We start from the raw sequence: 23565 nt of genomic DNA on the forward strand, positions 1-23565 counted from the left end.
GACAAACGACAAAAAAACTTAAACGTCTTGAAAATTGACATGAGGGCATGAAATATTTGACTGCACAGGAGCATAACGTAACGTAAAAATTGCATTTTGCAGGTTCCGATGCAGGGTTGGAACAGATTACCGTCGGATATCTCCGTGTGCTCATCTACGTACCACCGAATTTTATTATTCATCTCCATATGGGGGTTATTCCTTTGTTAATACATCTTATTTTATGTGTTTGGTGTATTTTTCCCAATTTTTTTTAATGCGATTTTGGATTTTATATTTCCGATACTTTTCATCCATCTTCCCGTGAAACACTGTTTTATTACTTTTTCTTTGAGTCCATTCAGTACCACATTGTGAAAAAATAAAATTATTACGTAAATTTTTTGGTAGGTCGTTTTAGTTGTAACCACGTCCTAGAAATATATATTTTGTAACTAGTTAGTACAAAGCGAATTAATTGTCGTGGTACTTTAAAGTAACGTCGGTATTCTACGCTTACAATGAAATTAAAATATATAAATTCGAAAATATTTTGAATAATACACATTTGCAGGAATACTATATTTATTCATTTCACCGTGACGAAACACTATCATTTAACATTTGTAAGGATCACTTTGCGGGAGTGTAGAAAACAAAAATGTAATGCAGTAAACATTTTTACAGGGCTGAAACATGTAATTGAATTTTATTAATTAATCAATTTTAATAGTAATTTTTGTTTAGTCACAAGTAAATACTAACGGTGGAACGAACAACTTGGATTTGGAAAATAAGAACAGTGTAAATCTGGTGGTGCGCTATGGTGATGATCTGCCTCCCGATACAACGATGTTTATTCTATTACAGATACTTTATTATTATTGCAAATATTACTCTATTACAGAGTTTTTAGGATTTACTTTCAGTCCCCACCACATCCTTACATCAAAAGTTCTAAAAGTAAAAACAATCGCACATTCAAATTATAACTGCATTTGAGTTCACCATTGTTTACACACAATCTACACTTCATCATTTATTGACGGTAAGTACCAGAGTAACAACTTCCCTAGCATTTGAAACATAGACATTAATGGTGAAAGGATATATGGATGTAATGAGCAGGGGGGGGGGATATTATACATTCACCTCTCCTTAGTATTACTGCTTCTGAAAAGTTGAAACGAAAACTGCTTACAATGATGTGACCGCGAAAGTGAATTTTTATTCATGTGTCTTCGTCATATTTGAAAAACAAGTTGTCCCATACTTTGCTGTGATCTGGTAATCGTGAAGTAGTTACAAAGCTTTCATACTACAACTAAATCTCACAAACAACTCTTCCACATTCCTCTGCGGATCTTCAAAGGAATTGGTGTGGTGAACCTGACGTGAAGTTTGTTTCCGTGTAATGATTATTATGTGTGGAAAAGAGAGAGAGCAGCGTGCCGCCATCTGCCGTCATTTCCTCTAACTATGAGTGAAGTGTAAGGATTGCATAATTGTATTGTTGTAGGCCTGCTGCTCTCTGTGGCGAGACTTTTTAAAGAGGAGATCGGAATGCATTTCCGCTCCTTGAAGTTGGGAACCACAGAAAACAATCTTCATTCGACCACCACTGCAGCAACGGTGGGGTTCGAACCCGGGTCTTCAAGTCTGTCGCTGACCACTCAACCATCATAGCGGCACAACTTTCTTACCTCAAAATCCCAACTCGCTACAACGTATGTAAGGGGTGTTACGGGGGTTGATATTTAGTAGTAGTACTTCAAATTACCATGAGAACTGAAGGGTTAAAATTGTGTCATATTTTCTTATACGTAAATTTTTTCCACTTTACTTGTGTTTCACGTTTGTGATACATTTTGTCGTTTTTATGGATATCTATGTATTTTTTTTTTAATTTTCCCTCTATATTTTATTGATTGTTTTTTACATTGTCTGTGCTTATTGCTACCGCAGGGAGTCCCCCATCGAGGGGTTAGCGCACCAACCTCTCGATGAGTATAAAAAATAAGCCTGCCGTTCGGAATCGGCAATAAATTGTAGGTCCCGGTCTAATTAGCCCTCGTGTGCAGAAAATGACCGTGGTGCGACAAAAATGATCAAATGATCATTGTCTGGGATTATTAGAGTAAGAGTCCATTGGCCTTTCACAGGTTTAATAATAATAAACGAACTAAATAAAAATTTTGTGTGACCCGACTGCATACACGTCGCATTAGCATGGCCGAGACAGAGGATTTCAGCCCATTATTCGGATTCTGTATTTACGAATAAATGAAGTCAAATAACATATGACCGAACAACAATACGATTTTTTATATATTTTTATTTGTACAATATACAAAATAAACCGAACAAACGTGTACACAAGTAGGTTTATGATACAAGACACGTTTCCAAATCGTTCCGTCGCGCGTAACAATCGAATAGGAACAATGTAACAAAACAATAAACATAAAAATGAACACATTATCATCTCATAACCGGTAATTGAATATCGGTCATGATATTTGAAGAACCATCGGAAAAATAATTATACATAGCTACGCTTGCGTCGACTCAACATGCGATCGACTCGACATACTCGTGTTATTTTTCACTTGCGAAATATTTAACATGGATTTTCCATAACACTTTGCGTGGAACGCATCACAAATGACCGCCGTAAATCATTTTTTTTAAACTTTGATACGAAGCAATTTTAGGACCGATCGGCCTAAATTCATTCTTTTTTTTTTCGACTTCGATCATTGCGCAAGCGCAGGTCCCTAATTTTAGATGTTCGATATCGATAAAAAAAATAATATAAATGACGATTAATTTCTTCTTATTCCAATCGATTCTGATACATCGATGTTTCACACAGAGGAACAAGAGAAAAAGAAAAGAAGATCGATATCTCGGGGAAAAAAATTGAGTCGCGGTTGGAAGAAAAACGAGGTTGAAAAATTGGGATACGAGAGAGAAAAATTGTAAAAAAGATGAAATTGATATCAGCGTAAATACCGCAGAAAAAAGAAAATGTCCCTCGATACCCATCAGTTAATCGATTTTTTTCGATGTTTTGAATTTCCATTCACATGGTGAACTTTTTCACTTGATGCGATCACCGACTGCGGTCACTCACTAATTTCGGTAGATTTCAGTCTGATATTTGCTGATCATAATCCGCTTATAGTCCTTATAGTCCTTCAAGAACAAGAATGGTCTAAATTTAAAATTTCCCATGTTTATCATCTTTAGCAGGGGCGTTCAATATCTGTCGCGGGCCAAATGCGGCCCGCCAACGAGTCCCATACGGCCCGCCGCGAAAACTGTTCCAGTAGAAAAGTATCAATGTATGCACAACGCTATAAATGTCTCGACTGACCATATTTCATTCATATAAAAAAGCCTGGGGGAGTCAGGATCCGCACGGGATATTGCCAATTATAGCAAAAAAAAGTCAAATGTGAGTAAAGTTGTCAATCACAGCCAAAAAATTGCCAAAGATAAGATTCATACGACATGTGAGTAATTATGATAAAGTCATAATTATCATAATATAATTCATAAACTCATGAAAATCTTACTCGTAATTTTTCCTATTGAAACGTCAAGCAAGTCTTGTTGAAAGCTAGGGGTGAAAACGGAACCTTTCATATAATGTACATTTATTTTATAAAAAAAAAAAGTTGGGATGGCCAAAATCACGTCATTGATCCATAAAATCATATATATATATATATAATGTAGATCACATGGTCACTACCCTATAATGGGTGTCCTGTAAGTTCTAATTTTTAATTTTATAAATTTTTCTAATCTTAAGAAAGGTTCTAGTGTTCTATAAAGCTGGCTTATTGCACCAGGATGTTTGGAATAATGAGTATTATATGGAAATAACTTGGTAGTAAGACGTAAGGTCTACTGGTAACACTAGTTGTTAAAAGCAAGATTTTCTTTATCATTTCCCTGACCAAAACGCAAAAACTTTTACTCACCTTCCCCGACCGAAAATTTCAAGAAATCTTAGCCCCCCCCCCCTCCCAAATGTTTTAGAATTTTAGTTTTTCCCCTTCACAGAATTTTTTCCTGACTTTTATAAAATACTGTATTTGCATATCTCTCTGTATATATCTCTCTCTTTGACTTTTACCACATATTTTACATTTTCGCCTGAGCATCTTGCATTTTCCTGACTTTCCAGGTCGCTGAGGACACTGTATTGACTGGTTACTACAATTGGGTTCACCTATATACCCAATACTTAACTTCAATGTTATGGACAACTAACATTTTTACTTCTTTACATGTTGTTGGTCCCTTTAAATATCCCACTCTCGGATGATACAAAATTGCACCGTACTGACGATTTAAGAACATACATGTTATAGACTGAAAATTTTCAAATTGTTATTTGTGAACACAGTACTGATTTTACACTCGTAAGGTACAAGAATGACTTACTCCTTAATTGCATCATTTAGTTGCAATATGTAGAAAAATATGTAGACCGGTCGGAGTGATTTAGACCTGCAGGTGCTCGGCATGAGCTTTACGTAGAAATTTTGATTTCAGAACATATTCTTGGGGTGCTTGGACCATCGCTACAAAATATTATGGGTGCTCAAGCACCGTCTTCGCCGACGCCACTGAGACTAATGTTACTGAAATATTTTGTATTTTTTCGCGTGTAATGTTGGAATGCCATTCATTGATCACATCGACAATAATAATAATAATAATAATTATCATTATTATTATTATTTACTGGTTTTTGTGTCTAACAAGGAAAGGGTCCTAAGGTGACATGTTCGAAAAGTTTTGAAAAAATTACCAGTGATTCTACTCATTTAAATATGCACCGAAACATGAAAAAATTCAGCATAATTATTATGGGACACAAAAAAATAAATATATTACCATATTTTGAATGTCAAATAGAGGCCAAGAATGAATTTAAAAGTCCCGTAACACACACTGGAGTGGCATCATGCAAACAACAGATGATCAGGTACAGCACAAAAAAAGAAAGAAGGGGGGGGGGAAAGAAGAAAGGGAGCTAAGTGTGTGACGAGTTAAATTTTTTTAGAGAGATATCGTCATGAAGCGCGAGAGGCGATGAGTAGCCAACTGTAATCACTTTTAATAATTTTTTGTGGCTTTAATAATTATTGCACTCCACCGCAATTTTTGTTTTTTGTGTTTCTGATGAGATTAATGTATCTAATTTTTTTTCATAATTTTTTGAGGACGACACCTTGGAGGACCCTTTCCTTGCAAGCACTGCTTAAAATAATTTATTGACCAGTCATATTATCTTTTCCCTTGGTAATTATTTGCTCAATTGTTATTCCAGATATAACCAGTATGACATTAGCCGTACGGTTGTCTAGGATGTTGCTCGACATCCGAGATGCCCAAATATTGAAAATCAGTGGCCAGAGATTGATCGAGATAACTCTATCGCGAGGAATTCGGACGTCATTCGCCAGAGATTTATGAAACTCGATTGTGAGAAACGGACGGGTAATTCACCCAAAAACTTACTCAGATATCTCAATAACGGCTAATAATCAATTTAATTAGCAGGTCACTGATCGCAGTTGATCGCATCGCAAACTAGTCCACCAATATATGAATACATTCTCAAACTCTAAGATTTCAGATGTTCCGTGACTAATTTAACTATTTAATAAAGTGAATGGAATTCATTATCATCATGCATCACAATTAGAAATTGACGGAATGTAGGGTTGTCAGTTTTTGCCGTGTAATTTGTTGTCCCCTATTTTAATTTTTAGAGGAAAGACTACGATATGTCACCCGAAACATTTTCCACCACCGTCGAAATTCACCAAATGATTCTATATATAGTCACCCTTACTGTCAGAAGCGTGGATAGAATAGTCTTTTGTGGCCTGGAAGGTGATGAAAATTCAGTTACTGCAGTGGCACCATCTATTGCAGACAGAGGAGAGCAACTTTCAATGTACGTCCGAAATGGACTCTATTAAGTATTTTGGTATAAGGACCACCGTAAATTTTTCAGCTCACAGAAAAATATGCGTCCCTTATTTTATAACTTTCTGACATCTAGAAACCATAATATCCATTCATTCCGCATATATTTGCAACATTCTAACAAATGTGAAAATAACTGTTTGCGGAGAAGAAATACACATGAGTAAAAATAGCATGAAAAGAAGAACCTATTCGGATAGAAATCTGAAAGGAAAAAAAAATTATACACCCGACAATCATATAAACCAGGGTATCTCAACCTCTTTTGGGAATCCTCGAAAATTACATGTATGTTATAGGGAACGTCATCAATTAGCATGTTCCGGAAGAGAGATCAGGATCTCTAACCTACGAGCATTGTAATTCTCCACGATACCTCGTGGAACCCCTGAAGGTTTCTCGAGGAACCCCAGTTGAGAAACACTGACATATAAACTGCCAAGAAAAACAAGAAGTAAATAAAAATTACTGATCCAGCCAGAACGATATATAACAACCAACATTACATATATCTTATCAAAAATAACATTTTTATAGTCCATAAAGTTTTTTGATTGTTTTTTTTCCAATTTTTTTCTTTAAATTTCTGAATTTTTTTTTTATCACTTTTGAAATTATTCATTTATACACACGCACACACAGGGTTCGGTCGAAAGAAAAGAACCTCGCCCTTGTGATATTAATTATAATAATAACAATAATAATATCCTAAAGTATCGTACAATGTCCAGCGCGGACCCTGATCTCTTCCTTGAGCAGGGACTTGTTCTTGTTGTGTTTGAGCTTCTTGTTCTTCTTGCTCTTGGTCAGGGTCAGTAGGTGCCTGTTCTTGTTGAGTTTGCCCATCGATGCCAGGGCGGCTACTTCGAGGGCGTCGTTGACGGATTTGGCGCACTGTTTGGAAGATGTCTCCACGTACGTCGTGGCGCCGATTTTCTTGGACGCCTTCACCGCCTGAGGTAATAGAAATTAAGAAAAGAAAAGTGAAGAATCAATTTAAATTAGGGCTGGAAATCGATTCAAATTTTTAACTGGATAATCAAAAAAATTAATTGATTACTCGAATAAAATATACTGATTTATCTTATAGAAATAGATGAATAACAAATAAAAACCACCCGCTTGAAGCTGTTTAACATCATCCCCCCTTTGCCAGAAACACGAATGTGAAAATTTCTAGAACTTGGGAAAACGACTTTTGAATGTTTACTCTGCCCATGTTACTCTATGGAAGTTTTTCCTCCTTAAATATGTTTCAATAGAGGGGATACACATTTGCGCGTTTCTGACAAAACTTAGCAAAATAAGTGATCCAATGAACTGATAAACCCACAAATGAAAATTTGCACATTCATGTCTCTAGCATAAGGAGGACGACATGCTGAACATGCTTGTCATATCCTGAATTTTCTCAACTTGGATCTCGTTTATTTTATCAGTAATTTTAGAAATAATAACTGGTTTTCGTTGAATCGACTTGCGTTTTCTAATGTCGAAAAATTTGATCAAAATAGTGATTCAATTTTTTTTAAAATACGGTCATGGTATGTATAGGAACATAATTTAAGACATTTAATCGATTAAGTCAAATAAATCAAGTAAATTATAAACTGTTGATAAAAATTTTAATCGAATTGATCGTTTCGATTAACCCGACTAAAATTTTTAACTGCGATTAACAAATGATCGATTAACCGACTCGATTAATCGGACCATCCTTAATATAAATCTAATTGTCGGGTAAACGTCAGTTGAGTAAACATTTGTCTAGGCTACGGGATCTTACCCTCATTTACCAAGACTCAAAATTAACAAAACTATTAACTTCGAGACCCATGGGTCTGTTTCGAAGCCAAAAAATTCTTATTAAATATCCCTAAGTAACAAAATGTTTGGTTTTTTTTTTTAATTTTTCACACCATTCAGTGGCGTTGGCGTGTTAATCAAGTCAAATAATCATGTTAATCAATCTCCTGCTGATCAAATCAAGCAGGAGTCCCTAATAACTGAGACTTTCACTCATTCTGAAATTATTTCCTTCAATTCTGAATTCTTCAATTAATGCTATAATTATTCCTCTGATTAATTTTCAATTATTTATTTTATTAATGCTAGAATTTTTTTTTCATTTATTAGTTCTAGAAATTTCCTCTATCAATTCTGGATTAAAGTATATCTTTCATTAGTTTCAAATTCTCACCAATTCTAAATTTTCATCAATCTTTTGGTGGGTTCATATTTTATGCACAGATAAATATTGCAGCATTACTTTGCATTCTGCAATAATTTTATGTCTGTTTGATACAGACTGCTCAAAATACATATAAAATCACGGCCCAAGAAAGCTCCAAAAATGTCTGGGTCTCGGCCCAGGCAGCTGAAATCAGTAATACAGCAAATGGACTTACAACCGGATTGTATGCAGATTTGCACGGCTCATCTCATAAGCTCCTGTGACCCTAGTTTCGGTCGCGACCCATAGTTTAAGAACCACTGGTCTCGGCCAGCGGTTCTACACCTTTTTTTTTACTCGTGGAGCCCTTTTTACTCTATAATTTCTATGGCGGAGCTCCATAGGCGTATTTTTCATCTATTTATATATTTATCAGATCTACTGATTTATTTTATTGTCCTTTAGCTGCCGTGGAGCCCCTTTGAAAAGCACACGGACCAAGGGTTGAGAACCTTTGCCCTACAGAGTTTGCAAGCATGTAAATGACGAAAACAATGTGCAAGTATGTGTATGATTAAAAGAGTAACCTAGAGAGCAAAGGACTAGTTCGGTAAGAGTCCAAGAAAGTGTGCAAGGGGAATGACCAAAATAGTAACATGTAAGCATGGGAGTGGTGAAAAGAGTGACCAAAAAAATGTGCAAGCATGAGACTGGCAAAAAAGAGTGATCTATAAAATGTGTGAGCATGGAAGTGACCAAGAAACCGTGCATGCATGTGAGTAACCAAAACAGTAGAGGTTTTCAACCTTTATTAACTCGCGCTAAGATAATTTATACGGCGGAGACCGGTAGGCTTTTTTTTTAAAATGAAATTTAGTGATTTATTTTATTTCCCTTTGGCAGCCGCGGAGCCTTTGGGAAGTACACACAGAACCCCAAGAGTTCCGCTGAGCACCGGTTGAAAACCACTGGTGGTCTAGGCCATAGATGTCCAGACTTTTCTATTCTAGACTTTCCTTTCTCACGAAAAAGATTTCTCATGCCCCGGAGCAAATACATAGAATTATACATAACTTATATTTTTATTTTTCGCATTACTTCCCAAGGGGCGATATTCACCCACTTTGGGAAACACTGGTCTAGGCTATGTCATTGCAATGCTACTTTTATACCACTTCCTCCATAATGACCACATAGAAAATGCTACGAACTATACAGCATAATTGTGATACTCACCTCCTCGGCTGTGACTGGAGATTTCTTTTGGTTAGCTAGGCTGTTGATAGTTTCACTGTCGCACCTGAGATCACTGCAGCACCCGCAAAGGATGATGGGAGTTGATGGACAGTGACGCCTTATTTCTATCTGCCACTGAAAGAATAAAAATAGAAATTATGAGCTATTATCGAATTTTTATTTTCCTCATTAATTATGAATATGCTAATGGAAATATCAAATATATGAGAAAAATGTCTGAGGTCTGGATAGAAAATGCTCAAATTTGAGGTCTAAACAGAATTGCCCGAATGTTCGAGGTCTAAACCGAATTACCCAAATGATAAAGGTCTATACAGGATTGCCCAAATGTTCGAAGTCTGGACAGAATTACCCGAATGTTGGAGGTCTGGATAGAAGTGAACAGAATTGCCCAAATGTTAGAGGTCTGGATAGAAGTGAACAAAATTGCCCAAATGATAAATTTCCATACAGGATTGCCCAAATGTTCGAAGTCTGGACAGAATTACCCAAATGTTGGAGGTCTGGATAGAAGTGAACAGAATTGCCCAAATGTTCGACGTCTGGACATAATTGGCCCAGCGTTCGAGGTCTAGACAGAATGTAAATTGTCCAGAAGCACAGCATAAAGTCCAAGAAGAGTTGGTAAATTATCAAATTCAGAACATTTCACGAGACAGACATTGGCCATTAAGTACATATTCTTCAGGGCTGATGTCATAACACAAAATTCCAATATATACTCAATCGAATGATACCTTTTTAACGGCGTTCTCCAAGGAGACAGGCATCGCGATATGGAAGCACAAGAGAAACACCTTCGCATCTTGGTATGCCAGAGGCCTCACGGTATCGTAGGCCGGGGCACCTACGAAAAATAATATATATATACATACACACATAATAAAAAATTAAAATGACATGAATTCATTAAAAAAACATCATAAGTGAATATCAAATCTTTGTTATTACACTTCCACGGAAAAAAAAAAATAAACATGGAAACATTTAGGTCTATATACTAGGTATGTTATCCAAGTAACTGCTGTTGGAAAAAACCATGGAGAAGACAGTTGAGGCAAGTAAGTAGCACTTTCAGGGAAGTTGGAATACCTTTGGAATCCGAATACCAAGTGCTTAAGGTTGCGATAACTCCAGACAGAGAACGGGGATAAACAACGAGAGATGACAAGAAGGATCGGTTCTGTCTTCAACAATCAATACCAGAGGAATGCAGTCACAGCTGCGATTTTTCACCCAAACGGACGGGAAACGGCCGAAAAAGAAAATAAAAAAACGGGACGGCGACATCGTATTTGTCGTATCTTAGGACCGGTACATTTACCAGCTGAAAAACGACGCTCTTTGACCAACCCTTTTGGTTCAAAGAAAAATAATAATAATAAAAAAAAAGTTTTTTTCTATGTGGCTATGAAAAGTTACTGTGGAAATTCCATTTCGCTTTACGCGAACGTTAGCGGTGTCCAACGGCCGTCGATTCTTTTTACTACAGCTAGGGAAGAAAGCGACCTACGCCTAGAAGGGAAGTAAAAAAAAAAAAAAAAAATGAAACAGAAACAGAGGAAAGACTTGCTGAAATTATGAGAATGGTCAAGTGACCGATTCAAGAATGGCCGCAATTTCTGAATTGAAGATTCTTTGTGGATGAATAACATTTGCATATCTCTCGGAAGTCTTTTTTTGACATACAATAAACGGGAAAACCACGAACTTGTTGAAAGTGAGTGAAGTATTTCTATTGCTCAGATGGCTGTTTTTTCACGGGGAGAATGACGCGAGTGATTGGATACTTGCGAGCACGGGGCAAGGTGTGGGGGAGCCACCACTATAAATCCCTGCTAACTTTTCCAACACAATTCTGCCTCTTTTGAGGTAAGGGAAGTAAGGTGCCTTGCATGGCGTCCGGGGTTGTGAGACTATATCTATTTCTATTGCTACAGCTATAGTCCTATTTCTATTGGCCAGCTTTTTATTCAAGGCAGGACGAGGTGTACAGGGCTGTCTTCACGAAGCCCGTACACCGGAGCTTCTTTTTTTGTCATGTGTTTTTTAAATCTCGAATGTGTGGTCACTGTTGGAATACCATTGGGGTATGCATTGTTGGTATGCCGTAAAAGTGTGGAGATCAGATCAGGAAATCTAAGGATTAACTAAGCTAATCGTCCATTAAAGTGCAGAAAATTTTTTCATTGCTCAAATTACCTGTGTAATCTGAACTTCACCCGCTTGACGTAATGTGCGTATCACCTAGGTAAAGCGAGGAAAACTCTACTTTTGCAGATAATACCGCCCTTTAATAGATCGGCCAGTTAATTTACTATCTACATGCTCCTCGTTGCGTACATACACATAATAATAAAAGCTGATATATATTTGGAAGAGGTGGACACTGCATAGGTCATATGTGGTAGTGATGCATGTCTCAATCATAATAGCATCGGTATGTATGTAAAATAATTGTGGAAAAATATAATGTTGTGGGAAAATATGCGTGTTTAAATATTTATATGAGCATAAAACATGTATGTGTGTATGCATATAAATGCCTTAAGTATGTTTTTCTTTAATGTAGGAATGTAAAATACGTGTTGTAAACCTTAGGGCACCAAATTGCTGCTCGCGAAATGTTTACGATGCTCCTTGGAGTAGGATGTAAATCTTTTTTTACTTTGAGAAAATAACTGCTCCCTCAGGGGAAGCCCCGTATCGGGAATAATATTCGCCGGGCCGGAGTAAGTAACTCATCTACTTACACCTCGTATATATTCCTCTGCAGAATTTCTAACGAATCAGCATATTCCCTTGGCAAATATTCGTCAAGAGAAATTGGTCCAAGTTGGGACAATGAAGTACTAGGGGCATAGACTGACTACATTGTTTACGAGTAGGTGTTTGGCCAGGCTGGACAGGAGTGTGTCGCTAGCACGATCCACACAGACGAAGTAATCAGGAAATTGATACACGTGTCATAACAATGATACTCCGTCAAACAACTGAATATTCATCTCCAAACAATCATTAAATTAATGTGTCCATAGATAATTTCCAAACGAAAAACCTTAATCCTAGAACAATTCACGGACAGCAGAGATTCGAAAAACATCCCATAAAATCTAAAAAAAAACACGATTTCACAGCCCATAAATTTACGAACACACATCGTATCAATCACTACGATATCCATTCTCAGAGATTCACAAATTGAAAGTCCCATAACAGCTGTATTTTTAACGCACAATTAAATTTACGGGTCGTCCCGTCTTCTTCTCGTTGAAGGCGCTTTCACTGAGAATAATAGAGACCGTAAAGGGCCCCATCGGACGTCGGCCGCAGTTTTGAAAAATAAATGAACTCATCCATAGAGAATAGCTTAAAAAGAGCAAAAATAATAATAAAAAAAGGGGAAGTGTAATTGCTTTTTAATCTTCTATCGCATCTCTATATATTTAAAAAGCAGAAAAAAATTGATTTTTTTCCCCATCTGAGGACCCATTATCTACGAGAGGAGAAATTGTTTCTTTGAAGTTCGAAACCGTTCTTCAATTACTTCGCGAATAAAATAAGAAAATAAAATATAAATACCGCAATAAAACGCATTAAAATGAATATATATTTATTAAATGTGTTTTCTTTTGTATCTGGTTCATGTCTGGACCTGAACTTTGATGAAGACAGAATAAAATATAGTATATTTTCGAACGAGAAACAGTTCAAAGTCAATTTGGCAAAGTGCTTTTTTTTTTTGCTTTCGTCTACAGCGAACAATAACTGAACAATAAAGCATCAATAAGTGAAATAGACTTCCGAATGGAGAAAAAAAAAAAAAATACAGGGGGCGTTAAGTCAAACATCTGGTTTTTATAAATAATTTTCAGCCTGATTTTTTTGATAAAAAATTCTTGATTTAGGAGATGCAATAATTTTTTTTTTTTTTCAAATAAAATTGTTGAAGTAATTAAAGCGAAAATCAGGCAAATGCCTGGATAAAAAGATTTAAAAATTAGTTGTTCCATAAATGGTTTTCTTAGCGACACCGACTAGATATATTTCTTTCTTAAAAGAATTTTGTTTCAGCATTAACGAGGACAGATATTTTGTACAGCTGACTTTTCAATGAAACACATTTTCCTATTTTCCTTAACTTTGCCACATGCTGAAAATGATACTTAACATCTATATTTTATTTCGTCGGGATTATCTTTTCTTAGGGGGGGCGTTTAGTGATTCTTGCCTGGTATGTCAGTAAACGGATTGAGAAGTCGGTCCGAACTAATATTTTTTAAACAGGGCGATATCTGATGTCCTTTAGGAGAGATTGCTGTAAAAAACAAGGGAGGCTGTAGAAGGCAGCACAGGTGTTCTGTCAGAGGTTTTCAACGTTTTAGTTTAAGCGGAACCCCCCCCCCCCGATGATTACGAAACTACTTTATCACACACCAACTCTGTGTGTGCATGGTCGTATCACTATATAGCAATTTACTACCGAACGAGTTGGATTGGAGATAAAGACGCCATCTACCATCAGGACCTGACGGCAACTACCAACTTTCATGACGGTAGACGAGAATCTTACCTCTGCACCACTCGTGGTTATGAGACTGTTTTACGGAACCAAACATGAATGTTTAACCAATATAACTATTTTTACAATGACACAAATGAAAAATTTTACAGCTTTTGATTACACGGAACCTCTGGAGCGCTCTCGTGGGTTCACGGAACATCAGTTGGAAATGCATCACGCATCCACTGAAGAAGCACGAGCTGGCAAGTTAAATCTTAACCCCTAGGCTATGGAAAAAGTCGGAAAAAGCTGCTCTCAAAACGTATGCGTAAAAAAATTGTATTAGTTGTCTTTTGTGAAAGATAGATGACACTCAAACTCATACGTTGCAAATACGGTGATACCTCACGAAGATAATTCGTTCCGGAACGGAATAACGTTAGTTAACCGAGGTATAACTGTGCAGTGGGAACCTATCTAAGACGGACACTGTACGAGACAGAAACCTGTCTTCAACAGAAACAAAAAATAGTCCCTTTTATTGATTAAGGTTTTTATGTGTGTATGCACCTACAATGGGAACCTGTCTAAAATAGATTATTTCAGGCTCTTGACGTTCCATTGTGTGCGTACAGGTTTCATTATATAATACAATCGAGTAATGTTGATTGGAGGTATGTATTCCTGCTAGCGTGAACAACGCCTGGTACGAAACCGTCGAATAGCATTTCGTTATGTATACAAAGATAGTGACACCATCCAACATTTTATATATCAACGCAAATATTGGGAAAGCCAGAGAAAGAAGATGAACTTCACAAGCACTAACATTCCAATTACGGCACTGATTAAAAACCAAAAAACGAGATCCCTTCTTTCTGGTATAATGGACTTGGCAGTGCAAAGATACTTAGAAACAGAATGAAATGTTCCCGAGAGAAACAAATAGACTGAAAAGTATTACAAATACAAATACAACGCCACAACAGGCAAATTGCCCAACGAGGTGGCTGACTTAAGAACATCATGGATTCCCGAGCCATTTTTGGAGGCCCTACCCACTACTGCTACACCTCGCCCCCCCCCCCCGCGGAAACCCCCAACGAAGCGGTACATGCGGGAATGTGCGTGTGCGTGTAGTGAAACCTAACGTGAAGTTTTTTTTGTTTCTCTGTAATGCTTGTTATGTGTAGTGCTGCCATCTGCCACCAGTTTTTCTAACCATGAGCGAAAGGTTATGATTGAATGATTTATCGTTGTAGGACTGTTGCTCTCTGTGGCGAGACTTTTTAACGGGGAGATCGGCTCGCATTTGCGCCTTGAAGTTGGGAACCACAGAAAACCAACCGACACACATACACAACATGTTCCTGCATGTATAAATCAATTCCTTAAAAATTCCCCAGAGGAATGTTTACGAGGTGCATGTACGATTAAGTAGTGGAAGTAGTTGAAATGTTCACAATTTTCATTATTCAAAATCCATATTACGTTGGGCTTTAGGAGCTGCATTCGGCCAACGTGCTACGGGGTAGAGTATAAATTAATTGAATGATGAAAACGCAGAGAATTTCGGTGGTTGACTGAAACCATTACATGTGTAACTTCCGGTCGGTAGATAATCTTCAAGCACTAAACGATTTGAAAGACCGAATTATGATGTTCAGATGCCAACCTGAATTTATACCTATTTAAACCGTGGCTATCACAATTGATAACTTGGTCAACAATATCATAACTTTGATCAGTCATCAATAACGAAATCCTATAATATACATGAATTCGTTCCTAACTTCAAGGAAAAAATGTGGTCATCCATATTGAATTTCTATCCAAATTTCACCTTAAAAGCTTTCGTAACGTTTAACAGAAATTCAGGAATTCAAGTGAAAAATTCGCATTGTCAAGACCATGGAATACAATCCCGGAAAAACATTTAATTATCTCATGAAAGACCGATCTTGCTGTCGGATAAAAGCAACTGACTCCAATCAGCTTGATTTTTCCTCTTAATAAACACATAGTCAGTTACCCATACGCCACATCAATCAATCATCAAAATACTATTGATTACTTCAAGACGACGAAAAAGCGGGTCGAACTAAATAAACATCATGATGTTTTGAAGAAAACAACCAAACACTTCAAAAAATATATATAAATAATCAGATAATGTGAACAATATCAAACTGATCATCAGTGATGAAAAATAACATACATACACACTCCATAATTTTCTGTTGAACTCAAATACCATGAAAATAAGAAAAAACAAAAGAGAAAACAGTTCATGGAAGACATAATCAACACTCCACGGAATGATAGAAAAAATAGCGATACATATAATTATTACTATTGGTTATAAAATCAGATTTTTGACGGATTTCTAAGGTTGGGATTACACTATAAAAGGTTGATAAAATTTCTTTTATAAAATTTAAAAAATGCAACCAATAAGCGTCTCGGTTAAATTTGAGCAAACGTAACCGAGACGCTTATTGGTTGAATTTTTCAAGTTTTATCAAAGAGCTTTTACAAAACTTTTATAGTGTAATATCGGCCTTAGATTGAATTTATTTCTTTGATAAAAGATGGGCCAAAATTAACCTAAAACTGATTTAGCCAAAACTAACTAGTCTATTTTTGGAAAAATTCATGAAAAATGAGCTTGTACAAGAATGCGGGTTGTGCAAAAATTCATGGAATGAACTCGGACTTAATTCCGCAGGAACAGCTCAAAATTTTAGGACGGAAATCCCTAGCATCTTTCAACTTGCTAAAAAAAAATACAAAAACTCCAATCACCTTTTGTCTTCTTTATAGCATTCTTTGATGCTTAAACTTATCTTTAAATGTTGGGCTTAACAAACGATTTGCCCTAAAAAATCAAACTTTTAAAGTTGGGCTTAACTTTAAATGTCGGAACGAAACAAACGATTTGCCCTAAAAACCTATGAATCATCTTCGTTAGCCGAAGTATTGGTTCGAATGAAAGAAAGGAAAAGCTGTTATTAAAAGTGATTTAATTTGTAGGCTTTTTGTTGTTAATGAGAAACGACACCTAAATTTAAATAAAAAAACCCGAAACACACCGTCTAAATTTCTTACTTTTATTCGTTAAAAACAATCTGAATTTGTGACATGGATTTTCTTGCAAACCACCCACTCGAATAACAGTTTTCCCCCATGCTTATAATTTTTAAATAGCATATTGATTTTGGAATGGCCCTGTACATATTATTTAGAGTATGGTGTACAAACTTTTCGATTTACGGGCCGTATTTGATGAAGGATAATTTTTTTTCGGCCGTATTAGAGCTGATATTTATTCAGAATCCAATAACGAAAGAAAAACACTATTTGCTTTTTGCACTATATATATCAGATCACGTGGCAGAGTTTGAGCACCGACCATTTAGAGCAGGGGTTCTCCAACTTTTTTGTTCGTGTTCCACAAATCCTTTGTGTCAATAACATGAAGTCCGTGGACTTCATCTGCCAGTAAAATGAAGGGCACGGACACCTCCACAAGATAAAATCCAGTATAAAGCAATGTAAAACTAATGAAGCTGATTGCTTCCTCGATGTGTTCATGGACTCCCTTAAATATTTCCAATGACCCCGAAGGGTCTGTGTACTCCTGGTTAAGAACCTCTGATTTAGAACTTCAAACTTACCAGATGTATCCCATATTGTGACGTGAACTTTCTGATCACCAACTTCACAGTCTGTAGAGCACATTTCGAATCCAGTCGGTATGTAAGCCTGCGGAAGAGAAGGCAAAAAAAAGCATATGAAATCAATACAACTCAATGAGCTTTATAAAACAAACGAGAGATGGCGCCACATCAGATAACGATGCTGCCATCTCTCGGGCAGGCAAGCAAGAAATCTCAGTCAATATTTATCACACCAGTTTCATCGCTATGTACCGATGAAGCACTCGAATCTTTCATCACGGAACAAATTACTCATCGTATGAGGAATTTAGTGACTCCGAAAAACGGATGAAAACACCTTGTTATGGTTCCCGGATGCTCTATTTCCGGGTAATATTTTTCTTCCTTTATCTCTTTCGAAGATTTTCCAAATAATGGTTCTGGAACAAAGAAATTGCGCTTGTTGAGGGGACTTTCGCTGATTCTGGAATTTATTTTCTTTTTCCCGGATGTTAGTAATAGGATTTCTCGCTCCATACAGAAGGTTGATTCGTTCTGGCTGTGTACGTGGTGATGGTACAGAGCCACTTCTCAAATCCACACAAAAGAAATCTCATTCCTATCCTTTAGGAGCCTCCTTTTTATCTATGACATATAAATCTCGAAAATGTCAAAGATTGAAAAATCTGATTTCCCATTTTTCTACCTCCTTTTTTTTTTTCATTATTATTATTTTCCGTAAGCGTATGCGTGAATATAAATCGGATGTTTTGTCGAGTTGTGTGTTTTCCTCATGCCGGATATGAAACGCAATGTTTCGTATCAGCATTTGTACGGAAATTCCTTTCGCGAAAACTATGTGGAAAACATATCAGGAAGGGGTATTTTTCCAATTTCAAGATCGTTGCATGTTTGCAGATAGACTCATATCCAACTGAGCATGTAATGGTTTATGATTTATCTCATGATGTTTGTCTGTTTTAGTACGATCTCATGACGATATTTTTAAAAAATCCTATAGCCTCTTCACATTTGCGCCAAAACATTTTTTTGACTGATTTGTGTTTATTGGATGTCAAAATGTCTATTAAAATAAAAATTAATTAATTAATTTGGGGCGATATATCTTTAATTGGAGCAATTACCATCTGACTTAGGTACAAATGTGTACCTTAAGTCTTAACTTGAAAAAAAGGATCATTAAAAACTTTTTAAAAATGAGATGCGTACCCCCGAGCGAAGAGGACATTAGGTGAAATCAAATGAGAGAGAAAAGGTGTCGAGGACTGCAGGAAAAGTACACGCAGTACATCCTGCAAAAGCGAAATGTAGTGTTTTGTACAGCTTAAGCTCCTTAAAATACAAGACGGACCTATCTGACATCTTGGTCCTTATGGTGATGCTGATTACTGTTACCTCGCTGCGTATATTAATTTCCAATTATACTCTCTTGTACCGTTATTAGAGGTTCTTTCTCGACTTTTTTTCTTAAAAAGGGAAAAAAGGATTCGTTTGCCGTGGCTCTACTAGACAATTTCAAGATACTAAATTAGCACTGAGAAGATATGAAATCGAAAAAAACTATGAATATATATAATTGTAGAAAAGATTTCCTGACCACTTCACCTAAACAAAAAAAGATTGAATCGCCCAACGTGACGTGACATACCATGTCCATTATGATTCTTATTATTGAGCACTGAATGACGGCGATTAGCTCGATGTCCCGCTGACTTAACGATAAAGTATGGCCAGTCGATTTCCACCACACAGAGAAACATACAAATGGGAAATCTCCAAAACAAGAATGAACGATTGTATAAAAATTCCTTTGGGTCATTATACCCAAATGAAGAATTATCCGAATAAAACAACTAATTAACGAGAACGGAATCCAAAAAAAAAAAAAGTTATTACATCGGCAACAACTTCGCTGAGGAGAGAAAGAAAATTTTTACATTCGAAACCGTAAACATATCAAGACACGTAATATTTAAATTAAACTCTCCCATAAACCCCACCCTTTTCTAGAAGCACGGGTGCCACCCACAAAAAATAATGTAATAGCCCTATTCGGTAGCACTTGAACATTTCGCACATACGAAAAGAAAGTTCGTGGAACAAAAAAGAAAAAAAAAAACTGCCCGTTTAATTACTCCCTGCCAGTAAATGACGGACTTTCAAAAAATATTAATTAACACACACGCAACAGTTTTAGCCTTTCCATTAGAACTGATAGCGAGAGACGTAATTTTAATTAAAAACAGACGCGGCACAAGCTCAATTAACGGCCTCCCTTTGCCTTTGTTCTTCTCGTACATGTTATTTCGGACAAACACTCTTTGTACTGTACCTATAAAAAAATATATATATACCCGCAATCTCTCCTAGTTTGAATTTAATTTGGAGAAAATGGCGATAAAAATGATTCGACAACGACGTCAAGGGAGTCAGAAAGGGTTGTCTCACCCGTGTATTCGTTAGCGAAAATTCTCCTGTCAGACACTGAAACAATAATGGAAAAAAATAATAATAAATAAATAAAATTGAGAGAAAAACTGAACGACGATAAACGACGACGACACAAAACTGATGTCGTTACTTCGACTTTCGCAGCTATTGATGAGTATCTCTCGGGGAGTATTACTATTACAGTCTCGCGAACACCCTCCCCCCCCCCTCTTTCTATTCACTCCTTGGAAGATAAATGTCATTACCAGAGCTTTCGAATCAATTTCCACAAGCAAATGATTATCTCAAGCGCCACCGCCGCTACCGACGGACAGAAATTTTCATAATGATGTTCGATTTCAGGGAACTTATCAGTTACTGAACAATACGTTCCACATCCAAAGGAGGGGGAATAGGGACAAAAGAAGTTTTTTTTTTTTTTTCGGAATTGGATTCCCGTCAAGAGCATTATGGTGAAAGTTTCTCTGAAATTCGTTATAGAGACGTGTTTGTTTAACGTATCTGGAGCCGGATAAGGGAGAAAATAGATCTAAAAAAACTGGATCAAAACATCCCTCACGAGCGTCTGCATCAACGAGATTTGCACTGATAATAATTTTTTTTACCTGTCTTTTGTAAGCCCACACAGAGGGAAGGGTTAGTTCTATAGGGTACCTAAAACGATTACCTATCTTAGCAATTATATCGCAAAACGATATTTCAAAATTCTGTCAGTTTCTACACCGAAAAGTATCATAGCATCAAGATTATAAGTTGCTTACCAATAATCTATCCTGCCAAGCTTAAAGGTGCGTGAGAAAGCGAGCCGATTCCCCATTCAAAATATCTCCCCACAAAGAGCAAATCAGGCCTACAACATTCGAGCATAATACGAGCAGGCAAAATAAACCACAGTGTTGTTTGCTTTCTGATTCGGAAGCTAGGTAGCAGCACTTCCTGATCACATGCCAGGTATTACTCGGTGAAAATCCTCACGTCAGGTACAAAACATAAATCCGAGATACACCGATTCGTTAGAAGTAACCATTCCTCGGAGGAATGTTTACGAGGTGCATTCGTGGTTTTATAGTAGGAATTGTCCCTATAAATTTGCTAATACTCGAAAGTGAGACAATAGAACTTAAATGGTTTAACTGGTAACGAGGGTCAACCGGTTGAGAGAACATCCGGTTGAAAGGGATTGAAATCAGCAGAAAATTAATTGCGTCCACATTACATTAAATCGGTTAGGGAAATAAATTCCCCCATAGAGAAATACTTCATCACTCGAATATTATCTAATACGGTTACGTTCGACCGTAACTAAAGATTAGGGTAATAAAAGGAAATTGAGAATTATGAGACTGTTTTTCATAGAAACTCCACGGTCGTAAAATTCGCGTCTCTCTATTATGCCGAGACAAATTATTCCCGTAGCCCATTTGGGACAAAATTCTACGAGAGAGAGAGATTGATAAACGAATTTGTTTATTCTTGCCACTTCCCACGATCATTTCAGTATAAAAATTGCTCTCCCCTCATAAAAAATACACCAAAAATCAAGAATTTCAATCCCAATATCTCGGCGAAATTCCCTCCGAATGTCACGGCACGGGATAAGTTTCTTCCGACACAATGGAGAGAGAGGCACATATTTTACTTCATCAGTAAAAAGTAATTTGTGGCCAATGGGATAATCCTGTGCACATTGTATAAGTTTTGAAACATATTATACTGTGCAGCACCAATTTGTAAGCAGGAATTCACTTTTATCTCGGATTTCATGAATTGTCAGGGACGCCAAAGAGTAATTTGTACCCCCCCCCCCCTACACACAAGGGTGGTGCTGACAAGGCTCCAGCCCTGGGGCCAGGGAGGATTCGCATCGTTTTTCGTTTTTTCATGCTAGGAATTCATCATAAAGGGGAACTGCGAAAGTCTGGTCTGGGAGGGGGGGGGGGTTCTGGCGGTCCTTGCCTTGGACGAAAATACTACAGTCGGACCCCGATATAACGAATTCCGTGACAGCGATTTTTTCAGAGGTTCTTTTACATAATATTAGAGCAGCGGTTCTCAATCTTTTTTGACTCGCGGAGCCCTTTCTGGTCTATAATTACTATGGCGGAGCCCCGTGGGCCTATTTTTTATTTATTCATCAAAGTTACTGATTTATTTCATTCAAAACACTTTTAACTATTTTTTTTTTTTTACTTTCCTCGAGCGGCCTCGCTGGTTGAGAACCGCAGAGTATTACATACATATATCTCTCTCAACCTTCATTTTAACGATTTTCTTAGATTTAACGAATAAATTGTCGGTTTAATATAATTCGTTGAATTGGGGTTAGACTTGTATTCACATACTCAATTTCGAAAAACAGTACGATATCTCATTTCAATGGAAGCCCCACATGTACCTCGAGCACTCCGGACCAAACCCGGGTACGTCCACGCGTTAACACGGCTCTGTCAATGGTCACCTAAGAGACCTGCCTTAAAAAAAAAAGAGCGGGGGACACATTCCGAGGCGATAAAATCAAAGACTTTCCGCATGGCCGATCGTTCTTTTTACATTGATGCATCATCGATTTCAGTCGATTGCGAATGAATAAAGTATCCCCTATAAAAAAAAAAGAAGGGGTGACCGTATTTCGATGTATTAGTAATCACCAATCCTTGGCCTCTCGAGACCTCAAACGATATGTTCAGGGATCCGGATCAAAAAAAGCGCACCCGATGGTTTAAAATTTCATCAAGGTCGATGGGTGATAACCGTCCGAGTGTTAAATCCACGAAGGTCGTTCGACCGTATTGATATCGATCTCTTATAGGAAAGTCCGGCAAAAAGAGAGGTTTGTTGTATTTTTTTCTCCCCAAAACATCCATCCTAAATTTTTTTCCCAAAAAAAAAAAAATCGATTTTTTTGTTTATTTATGGTTTTTTTGAGGTTTCTGGTAAATATTTACGGGCCAGTTTTTGTTGTTGTTTTTCGAGAAAATTTCAAAGTAAGGAATGAAATTCATGAAAATAATTCTTTCTCAACACTTCTTTATCGGTTTTTTTTCCGTCTCGTCTTATAAAACGATGCATCGGGAAACAAAATAAACGCTGGAATATTTTTGTTGGTTATTTTTTTGCATGCGGTAGCCCCGAGACAAGACGTTATCAATCTTATAATTCTTGACAGATGGGAAAGGTTACGGATAAAGTTGAGTGCCGATCCCTCACCAACGTCCATGCCGATGAAGATTTGCTCAAGCCGCCGATCATTTGCGTATACGGAATATAAATCTAGAAGAGAGTTTTATACCCCATCACGAATTAGTTTTCGTATATTTATGAAAATGAATCTTTTAAATTTAGATGAATCCACGAGAATCGGGGGAAGAAAAATTCAAATTTCTACGCTGCGAATGTTCCGTTTCATTCAAAAAGTTGAGAATATTAATCGGAAAAGACCATCGCCGTAGAATAGCGTTTCGCAATTTTTTTTTTGTACCGAAGGTACAAAAATCGGTAATGTGTCT

The 23565-nt window shown here is 36.9% G+C and overlaps 1 protein-coding gene across 1 annotated transcript in view; it reads right to left on the bottom strand.

The window, feature by feature from the left end:
- Positions 1-5208: 5208 nt before the first annotated feature.
- LOC149078485 (rho-related GTP-binding protein RhoE-like) overlaps positions 5209-23565 on the bottom strand; it is a 112956-nt gene continuing 94599 nt past the window's right edge. The window contains exons 3-6 of the mRNA XM_089240599.1: positions 17606-17693; positions 10162-10271; positions 9404-9538; positions 5209-6948 (exon numbers count right to left, since the gene is read on the bottom strand). Coding sequence (XP_089096725.1) covers positions 6703-6948; positions 9404-9538; positions 10162-10271; positions 17606-17693 — 579 coding nt within the window. The 3' untranslated portion in view covers positions 5209-6702. The remainder of the gene's footprint in view (positions 6949-9403; positions 9539-10161; positions 10272-17605; positions 17694-23565) is intronic.

Source organism: Pholcus phalangioides, unplaced genomic scaffold (assembly GCF_987345545.1).
Source record: "Pholcus phalangioides strain wild (caught in Gottingen) unplaced genomic scaffold, Ppha-v1.0 ptg000013l_1, whole genome shotgun sequence".
Taxonomy (NCBI): Eukaryota; Metazoa; Arthropoda; class Arachnida; order Araneae; family Pholcidae; genus Pholcus; species Pholcus phalangioides.